This window comes from Cibotium barometz, chromosome 33, assembly GCF_041138505.1.
Source record: "Cibotium barometz isolate CiBa-2024 chromosome 33, ASM4113850v1, whole genome shotgun sequence".
In the NCBI taxonomy this organism is placed as follows: domain Eukaryota; kingdom Viridiplantae; phylum Streptophyta; class Polypodiopsida; order Cyatheales; family Cibotiaceae; genus Cibotium; species Cibotium barometz.
This window is the reverse complement of record NC_141078.1, coordinates 5939642-5950164: the sequence shown is the minus strand read 5'-3', so window position 1 is coordinate 5950164 and position 10523 is coordinate 5939642. Positions and strand designations below refer to the sequence as shown.

At 41.7% G+C, this 10523-nt stretch overlaps 1 protein-coding gene across 1 annotated transcript; it reads left to right on the top strand.

Moving 5' to 3' along the window:
• The first annotated feature begins 5322 nt into the window (after window positions 1–5322).
• On the top strand, window positions 5323–9272 carry LOC147619224 (glucan endo-1,3-beta-glucosidase 8-like). Its single transcript, XM_086772865.1, has 2 exons — window positions 5323–6301; window positions 7387–9272. Exons 1-2 carry the CDS (start codon window positions 5949–5951, stop codon window positions 8501–8503), a joined length of 1470 nt encoding a protein of 489 aa, XP_086628991.1. The 5' UTR covers window positions 5323–5948; the 3' UTR covers window positions 8504–9272.
• Window positions 9273–10523: the final 1251 nt, after the last annotated feature.

Genomic DNA, 10523 nt, shown 5'->3' with positions numbered 1-10523 from the left:
CATATATGGATGCACGGGCCAAAGCTTTACTTGTGCATGGCATGTCTACATCGGTTGTGTCTCACATCACTACAGGTCTACCAAAGCTTTAGAAACCTCGCTATCATATTTGTTCTTCTTGTGCTCAAGGAAAGCAACATCGGGCTTCTTTTCTAGAGGAGGCTACTCATAGGGCCACACGCATACTTGAGCTTATTCATGCTGATCTTGCAGGACCTATGGAAGTACAATCGCTTGGTGGATCCAAGTATTATATGCTTCTTGTGGATGACCTCTCGCAAATCATGGGTTTATTTCTTACCTAAGAAGTCTGATGCTCTTTCTTATTTTAAGGTTTGGCTTGCCCAAATGGAGAATCAAGCAAGTCAAAAGGTATCTTTTCTCAGGACTGACAATGGAGGTGAGTTTATAGCATTTGAGGGTTTTCTAGCTTCAAAAGGCATACAACGACAAACCACCATACCCTACACTCCTCAGCAGAATGGTGTGGTTGAAAGAAAGAATAGAACGGTGAAGGAAATGGCCCGCTCCCTCTTACATCATGCGAAGCTACCTTCCTCCTTTTGGGGTGAGGCTATAGCTACTTCAGTTTATCTTCTCAATCACTCTCTTACGAAAGCAATGGACGGCATGACTCTAGAGGAGGCTTTCACAGGCCACAAGCCTAGTGTTTCTCATTTTCATGTCTTTGGTTGTGTTGCTCATGTGCATGTGCCTTCTTCTAAGAGGAGGACTCTTGATGCTAAGTCCAAACCTATGATATTCACAAGATATGCTTCTCGCTCCAAAGGGTTCCGTTTTTGGGATCCTTCTCGTGAGGATATTGTTCTTTCACATGATGCAATCTTTGATGAGCATGTTTTTGGTCTTGATGAGTTACCACCTTCTACATCTCTCTCAGATCCATTTCCATCTCTTGAGCTTGGGCCTCTCTCATTCCCTACAGTCTCATCCTCATCTACACCATCAGTTCCTACTTCATCCCCTTTATCCAATTCGATTGCGACACCTACTACTTCATTGGATTCTACACGGACTTCTAGTCCTCCAAAATGGGTTCGCTCTCTACTTCAGGATTCAAGTAAATCACTTTCAGATGCTCAACAATCTACTACACGTGTCTTACGTACACGCCCTTTAGTAAATATTGCCTTGATGTCTCATATTGGTGATGTGTTTGAGCCTGAAATGGTTAAGGAAGCTCTTTCCTTACCACATTGGTGTGAAGCAATGCAAGTAGAGATTTCTTCTATTGAATCTAATAACACATGGCAGTTAGTTCCACGACCTTCACATAAAAAGGTCATTGGTGTTAAGTGGATTTTCAAAGTCAAGTTTCATTCTGATGGTACTCTTGATAAGTACAAGGCACGCCTTGTTGCTAAAGGTTATGCTCAAAAAGAAGGTGAAGACTTTGATGAAACTTTTGCTCCTACTGCCAGATATTCTAATATTCGTGTTGTTTTTGCTCTTGCTTCTCACTATGCCTCGCCTATATATCAAATGGATGTTAAATCTGCCTTCTTGAATGGAGATTTAGAGGAGAAAGTTTATGTGGAACAACCTGAAGATGATGTGTATTTATTACAGAAAGCTCTTTATGGTCTTAAAAGCAAGCTCCTCGAGCTTGGTATTAGAAGATTGACAGTTTTCTCCTTTCTCTACATTTTGAGAGGACTCATGCAGATCCTAATCTTTATGTGCTTATTGTGGATGATGATATATGCATTCTTGTGCTTTATGTGGATGATTTGACACTCACTGGCTCTAATTTGGATCTACTTAAATGGGTTCAAACTCAACTCACAACATCATTTGCCATGACTGATCTTGGACCACTCCACTATTTTCTTGGTTTAGAAGTGTGGCAATTTGCTTCTGGCATCTTTCTTTGTCAAAATAAATATACTTTAAGGTTGCTTGAGAAATATGGCATGCATGATTGTGCATCACTCACTTGTCCCATGGATCCTAATTCCAAATTATCCAAAGATGATGATTCTCCTGAGGTTGATTCTACAGAGTATCGCCAACTTATTGGTTCTCTACTTTATTTGGTTAACACTCGGCCAGATCTCTCCTATGCTATGAGTATCCTCAGCCAATTCTCTTCACAGCCTCGTCGATCTCATTGGCAGGCAGCTTTGAGGGTTCTTCGATATCTTCAGGAACTCTTGAATATGGCATTTCTTATGTAGGTGGAGACACACTTATTGGTTACTCAGATTCTGATTGGGCAGGGTGTATTGATACTAGGCGTTCCATGTCAGGCTATTGTTTTATGCTTGGTAAATGACTTGTTTCTTAGAAATGTCAAAAGCAGCGAATTCCTTCTTCTTCATCGACCAAAGCAGAGTACAAGTCATATCTTGATGCCACTTCTGAAGCACTTTGGCTTCAGCAAATTCTGAATCACCTTGGATGTTCATCTACTCCGACACTCATCTACTTAGATTCACAGAGTGCTATTGCTTTAGCCAAAAATCCAGTTATTCGAGGACGATCCAAACACATTGATGTTCATTTTCATTTTGTTTGTGATTGGATTTCTGAAGGTCGCATTCAGCTTGAGTATTGTCCTACCAGAGATAATGTTGCTGATTTGTTTACTAAGCCTCTTCCTCGACCTACCTTGGATTATCTTCTTCAGCGCATTGGCGTTGGTCCTCCCATCTGGACCTGAAGAGGAGGTGTTGGATAGGTGTCATCTCCAGATGGTGTCACGCTAGTGGCACACTCTTTGGCCTCTAGGCATTTTTGGGATTTATAGCATTCATTTCCATTTTTTCCTATTTACACACATTTTTGGGTGGAGGAACTTTCCTATATATATGAGGCATTGTAGTTCATTTCTAATCAAGTTGGCTAGTGGTTCATTGATGAGTTCTTGTACATTGTCTCTTCTCTCACACATTTAATAACCTTGTGCACATTTGCACATTCCATTAAGCCGATTTCTACACACATTAAATCAAGTATATTTTTCTATGATTATTAAGCATAAAAAATATGATAAAATATATACCTGTAAAACAACAGGATCAGTGTTCCGATAATGCACCACATGATTCTTATCAAGGTAGAGGGTCATGAAGACATGATAACATTACAAGGATGATGATGCAGAAGAGAGCATGAATAGCATGTAGTAATTGTGGCATGGAAAATGTAGTTCAGTTTGGGCATGTGTGCATGGCAACTTGGGCTACATTCGTAATCTTGAAGATTTGCAGTTCAATATGCATGTATGCATGGTATCCATTGATATATCTGCAGGGTTTGATGTGTGCATGGTATCCAATGCTATATCTACTAGTGGCAATGTTGTTATGTCAATGTTATCATATTAGGTCTTTGTTGGTTGCGTTGGTTTTTATCTTGGTTCCCGCTTCTCATTTGTAATCTCTATTGCTGAGCATGAATTTGGCTAGTTTGATGCTGTGTGGCGAGTTATGAACATGCAACTATTTGAGTGGACCTTCCCTATGCATCTCTGTTGATGAGTGACGAATTTGTCTAGTTTAAATGCTGTGTGCAAGTTTTCACAGGCAGTTGTTATCCATCACTGCACAGGATGGCAGAGTGGACTTCATTTGTAGAAGGATTTTTATGTTATTTATTTAGTTTTTGGCTAAAAATTTAATCTACAAAGTTCTCACACGCAACACTCTGTAAGGGGGCGCCCAAGCTTGGGTGCTCGTTGTTTGTTTGCCGTGTCCATAGTTTGGGCACCAGAGCCTAAGAATTAAAAACTAGACAAAAGGGAAATTCTTTTTTTTGAGCAATAATAATTATGTATTTATAAACACCAGGCCATTTACAAAAATCTTTTTACACATCACCACATCCCACTCTCTGTTGAGAAGGTCCCATCTCTCATCCTCCCAAAAAGACAAAGGGAATTCTAACTAAACGTACATCTTGTCAAATTTTTCCCTTCAAAATAAAAATAATGCAAGTTGTGCACTGAAAAAAAAAGCTAGGTTTAATGTCAGGGGAATGGTAAAATTTTAAAAACAACCTTCAAAATTTAAAGTAGAACTTGCAAAATTTAAGCAACATTTTAGTTATAATATTGCTTAAAACCTATAAAATCTCCCCCCAAAAAAAAACCTTCAAGTTCTGTTTTTCGTGAAGTTTCAAACCTAGCAATTCTGAACTCGCGAGTCGCCGTTTGGTATCGATTGTTTCTGGTATCACATGAAAATCAGGAATATTTGAGATTTCCGCTGCCTGCGGTTGCGGCCATGTCCAAGGGACGGCTGCGATATAGCGTGGTACGTGGTATGTCTGTGTCGAACTTCGAAGTTCGAAGCTGTTTGGCTTTTGATGCCACGCGTCATATCATAGGTCAGGCCAAGTTCCGCCGAAAGTTGCCACGTGGAATGCGTAGCTGTCGGATCCAGTGCTCGAAAAAATTGTTTTTTTTTCAACCCTTAAAATTAAAGGTAATGCTTAAGCTTAACTAGGATTTAGCCTTAACCAGCATTAAACATTTATACAAATGTGGGAATTTATAACTAAAATGTACACATTTAGTCCCTTAGTCCCTTAAAATTAAAGACTAAGTGAGATTCTAAAAATTAAAGGTAAAGTGAGATTCTAAGTAGGATTTTTAAATTTCACCGGAAAAATTACACTACAACCCAGGTTATGTGAACACTAATTACACTACAAACCAGGTTATGTGAGCACTCTTCGGATCCAATGACATTTGAACCTTTGAAAAGCGTCAATGAGGATATTCAATGGTGAGCTAATTACACTACAAACCAGGTTATGTGAGCACTCTTCGGATCCAATGACATTTGAACCTTTGAAAAGCGTCAATGAGGATATTCAATGGTGAGGGATTGCATGAAAAGCTTTACACGAAAAGCTACCGAAACCGCCAAAGTTGAACGAGAATTGGAGGAAAATCGGTTGTAATTTTACCTAGCCTTTGGAATTAAAAGATTCAAAAATTTAGTTGTAAAAACCGGTTAACCTATATACATATTTTTCAATAAAAAGTCATCATAGAGAAAAAAAAAAAGGCAAGTTGGAATGCCATCCTTATCGTTACAATCGTATATACAAATGTTTGTCAGCTGAAGATTCAAATAAATATGGGTAGCCTTAGTTTAAAGTTCTTATTTATTAGAGTTAAATGTAGAGAATCGAGAAAATGTTGACATTGGGGCTCGGGGGCTAAGGCCGCGAGGTCCCTTATGGCAGGTGACAAGGTGTACATCCCCAAAAATGTAATGAATTTTGGAATTCCAAAAAATTGCAGCTACGGAGTTATTATTATTTAAGCAAAAACAATGGGGGTCGGTTCACACTGCACAGTTGTAACTTGTACGTAGTTTGCAGGGGAACCTGCTGCGGCAGGGCGGGGCCAGTCTGGAGTCTGGACTCTGGAGCTGATGAGAGCAAACGACCTATGGCCATAATAAGGCTGTAGCATGTAGGTTTTGAAAGTTGAAAGGAAAGTGAGAACGCTCATATGAGGCATCACTATTCTTGATTCTTTATAAGCGCTGAAAAGCATCCAAAGGCAGAAAAGCATCGAGCAACAAACCTTTTTGGGTCCTGCTAGAGAGATAACGAGATCTCTGTGAGAGAGAGAGAGAGAGGGGAAAAGCAACAAAGTTACAGACCTTTTTCCTTTTTGGGCTCTGCCAGAGGTAGATGTCAAAAAGCAAAAAGCAAGAGAGAGAGACACAGAGAGCGAGAGAACCTTTCCAGCCCTTCACAGGTCTCCATCTCTCTCGGTGCTCGCTCCATTTCTCCCTTTGTTACCCACCATTTCAAGTCCAGTGCCATTATATTTATATTAATAATAAATATTAGCTGATCCTCCTATAGTTGGTGGTCTCCGAGTGGCTTGATCCCCCCCCCCCCCCCCTCCCCCCCCATGCCTAGGTGAACAAAAAGCTGCAGAACCCCAACATTTCCTTTGCCAAATGAGTACAAGAAGGCCTGAGCTATGGCTGGCTGTGTCCCTCTCCACCTTATGCACTCTGTGGATCATGCTCCCTGAACCTGCCCGGGCGCTCGGGGTGAACTGGGGCATCCAGGCTTCCCACCCTCTCCCCCCCACCACAGTCGTCCAGCTGCTGAGGGCTAATGGTATATCCAAAGTCAAGCTCTTCGACTCCAACAGCAGCATCCTCAACGCCCTTGTCAACTCCAACATTGAGGTCATGGTGGGCATGCCTAATGATCTGCTGCTAGCCATGACTGATCAGGCCCAAGCAACTGCCTGGGTGCAGAACAATGTCGTCCGATACATGTACACGAACGGCGTTAACATCAAGTATGTATGGCTCTGGCATTCCATAATCCAATTTTTGTCTTTCAGTTTGCTTACAGAATCCAGATCATGACTTAAGCTCCATCACGTCCCATTGTTGTGTGGGATAGATGCGAGGATCACCATTTTGATGAGAAGAAATGCCCTTTAACCAGCTTGCAACCAGGGAAATAGTTCAAAAGAACAAAAGGATGCCCCTTATTAGGTTGGTTACACAGCTACCCCTGCCTGTCCATCATGGCCTCTGCTTGTTGGAGGGGCATCGTGGCCGTATAACCGGCTGACCTTATTTTGCAGAATGCAGAACAGATCCTGCCAACTCAGTCATGAAGAATGCATTCCCCGGAATATGCTGGTTTGGCAAACAACTGTGCTTCCCCCCCATCAACTTTTGATCTCTTTTTTGCCTGCTGTTAGTCTCAAGTTTATTTCTGCCACCTTCTTGTCCCAGAGGCCATGACGGCCACGAAAGGCCTCTGGTCGCCTCTCCTCCCTCTCCTCCAATAGCCTTTCCCTGCTCCATTTAAGCTGCCTGAGAGGGATGAATGGGTAATCTTCCCCATCCAACTCAACTCCCTGCTGGTCGCCCGGGGGTGTGTGTGTGTGTGAGGATGCGGGGGAATAGTGAGAGGCCTCAGTGGCATCTCTCTCTCTCTCTCTCTCTCTCTCTCTCTCTTCCCCCCCCACCCCCCCCCGCCCCTGCACCTGCACCTGCACCTGCACCTGCTCCCCTCTCTCTCTCTCTCTCTCTCAACAGGAGCTCCCTGCACATGGTGTACTGCTTGCACATGGTGGATTCCATTGGATAAGCCATCCTATGGCCATATCATGAGCAGGAAGATGTGTGAGCATTCTCAGGGAAGCCATTTCAGGACAATATTCAGGAGTTGGAGACCACATTTCTATTATTGCATGTTATGTGCTTCATGCAAACTAGCAGATTTGGTAGGAGCTGAGGAGGTAGAGGGTGTGTTTTCTAGAAGGTGTTTGCAGTTTAGCTTAACTCGCCATGGTGGTGATCTGAGCAACTAACCTTAGTGTGATGCCTCTGTGATATGCTTTTTTACGTTGGCGAAACTCTTTTGCAGGTATGTAGCTGTTGGGAATGAACCGTTTCTCAAGAGCTACAATGGCAGCTTCCTCAATGTGACATATCCTGCCCTTCTAAATGTCCAAAAAGCCCTAAATGCAGCAAGCTTGGGTGATCGGGTCAAAGCCACTGTGCCCATGAATGCGGATGTAATCCAGGCTGGGGAAGTCCCATCTGGCTCTATTTTCAGGCCTGATATATCAGATCTTATGACTCAAATTGTGGTGTTGCTAAGTCAAAATGGTGCCCCCTTCACCATCAATATCTACCCCTTCATAAGCCTGTATGATGATAATCATTTCCCAGTTGATTATGCATTCTTTGATGGAGCAAAGAGTCCTGTCATAGATGGACCTTACACCTATCAGAACGTGTTTGATGCTAGCTACGATTCGCTGGTGGCCGCTCTAGCTGCTGCAGGCCCGTATGGGAGCATGACCATAATTGTGGGAGAGATTGGGTGGCCTACCGATGGGGATGTAAGTGCCAATATTGACTATGCAAAGAAGTTCAACCAAGGCTTCTTGAACCATGTTGTGAGCAATGTGGGCACTCCTCGCCGCCCCAATTCAGCTATCCAGTTCTACTTGTTTAGTCTGATTGATGAGGACCTCAAGTCCATTGCGCCGGGCAATTTCGAGCGGCATTGGGGTATCTTTGAATATGATGGCAAGGCCAAGTATGCTCTTTCGCTAACAGGTGCAAATGGGCAGAATCTTGTTCAAGCATCGGGAGTGCAGTACATGACTCAGCAATGGTGCATATACAATCCAAATGGTGGTGACCAATCCACCCTAGGCGACAGCATTACCTATGCCTGTACATTCTCTGATTGCACCTCTCTTGGCTATGGCTGCTCTTGCAATCCCTACCTGGATGCCAATGGGAATGCATCATATGCATTCAATAATTACTTTCAAAGGCAGAACCAAGGGCTAGGTACATGTGATTTCAATGGTCTTGGCCAGGTGGTCACAAAAAATCCGTCCGTGCAGAGTTGTGAGTTCATGATTCAAATTGCATCATCACTGTCTTCCTCTGGTACTCACGACAGTCGGAGTCTATCAACAGCTGTATTGTATGCTGTCTTGTTCATGATCCAGTTCTTTCTCTAGTCGGATTTAATGCAGAGCATGCATATTCTTGTTTGCCACACACTCAAAGATGACACTGCCACTACTACTTTTTGATGAATGGTCAGTGAGAAGTGTTGTGGTGCATCGTTTCTGCATCGAGTAGATGATCTGTAGGGAAACACATAAGGTGGTGAACAACTGGGCAATCGAAGTGTTGAAAGCCCATGGCTGGAATAGAATGCCATTTGAAAGCAACTGACCCCTTGTTTCTGTGCTGTCTATGTAGATTTATATCTCTTAATGTGCAGTTTTACATGTTTTCCATTTCAAAGTTGAGAATGAAGTACTATCCTTGGACTAGATAGTAAATGAAATGAGCATAAGAGATGGGCCAGCATAGAACAGTTGGTGCTTTTGATTAACAGTCACTGGTCACCGGAGAAAACTGGTTGTTAGTATACATCTGAAAAGCTATTTGATGACAATGTTACATGCTGACCAACTGTTGTTCACATCTTGTCGTCCTGCGTGGTTATTCTAGTGAGGAGGATCAGCAAGTTGTCCCTTTAAATGTATCAGTTAAAACCTTAACTGAATTGCTGGCATGGACAATACCCAAAAACATCAATTATTGTGGAATGTGTTGGCACCATAAGCAGACCATGAAAATGTGGCCTGAATGATAATCCATTGTTAATCTGCTCTTATAAGGCTGAACTGTTGTGTACGCTTCATGTGGATTGCATTGTGTAATGATCTTCCTGGCAAACTCATGAATATATAATATATATACATATAATGATTTTAGTCATTTTTTTTTTCGGAACCCTTTTCGAGGGGGGATGCAATCCGCAGATGCCAGGGGTCTGAACCAGGGTCCATTTGGGTAGGGTAGAATGGCTGGGGTTAAACCATGAGGTTAAATACTAAAGAACCGTGGTTTTTCAATTAAGTGAGAATACTTATCTGTTTTGAATGGTCTAAATTGTTTCTTTTTTAAGGAGAAAATATAATATAATTGCTCTTTCTTTCTTGGTGGTATTTTTAATTAAATAGTGTAATTTAATTAAAATTAAAGTCTACGAGTTGAGCGTCGCTGTCGCGTTGTGTTGCTGAGCTCCATGCCTCGCACAAATTTCTCACTGCAAAAAGAATGAACAAGGTAAAAGAGATGAATATTGTTGCTTAATTAATTTAAGCCACACAAGATATCCTTTTTTTTTTCTTGTTGATTTTTTAAAATCTTGGATATTAATTAAATCCTAATTACATTTTTTTTCATAAGGTACCTTATGATAAGCTGTGCTTACTTGTGCTCTTCCATGCATATAACTGCTCGTATGCACTCGCCGCTCAGGTTCAATGCACCTACATGCTTCATATGATGCCCATTCCAATAGCTTCATGTAACTTGGGGACGTCTGCAAGTGATTTTCTCCCACAATGCAAAATACTCTTTATCATTGTGTAATAGAGTCTCGCTCTTATTAATACTCTTACTATCAATAGAGTCTTGCTCTTGCTAACACTCTTACTCTCTCATACATACTAGTGAGTGTGTATGAGCAATTTGAGGCGAGAAGAGAGCCTAGGACCCGCAATAGTCTAATGTGACGGTGTGACAATGCTCGTGAGAGATGGTGGCAAAAACTGCTACCCACAGCTCTTGAAGCAGTGTGTTCAATAGAGAGAGTGCATATGATCTAACAAGTGGAGTGAAAAGCACAAGAAAATCTAGAAACTTTATTTTTGGTAATCTTGAAGGCATTTAAATAGAATAAAACGATCTTTTGAAAATGATAATCTTTGGAAAATTATAAATGTCAATTAATTAAATTAATCTAAAATTTTGATTTTCGTGTCCTATGGGTTAATTTAATTGATGTACCTAATGCAACCTACCCCTCTTCCCAACCTAGGGTAAAATGGAGATATAATTATGGATGGGAACTTTACTTGCGACATGCTCAAAGTACAAGTTATGTTTGGGCACTCCTTCCCATGGTTTGATGTTGTCACTCATTGTTTTTTTTCTGTCACATGAGATGGTTCATCCTCT

Excerpts from the sequence above, each read along its gene's own strand:
- LOC147619224 (XM_086772865.1), top strand. The coding sequence starts at position 5,949 with ATGAGTACAAGAAGGCCTGAGCTATGGCTGGCTGTGTCCCTCTCCACC. Across the intron at positions 6,302-7,386 it reads ACGAACGGCGTTAACATCAA|GTATGTAGCTGTTGGGAATG; the intron begins GTATGTATGGCT and ends ACTCTTTTGCAG.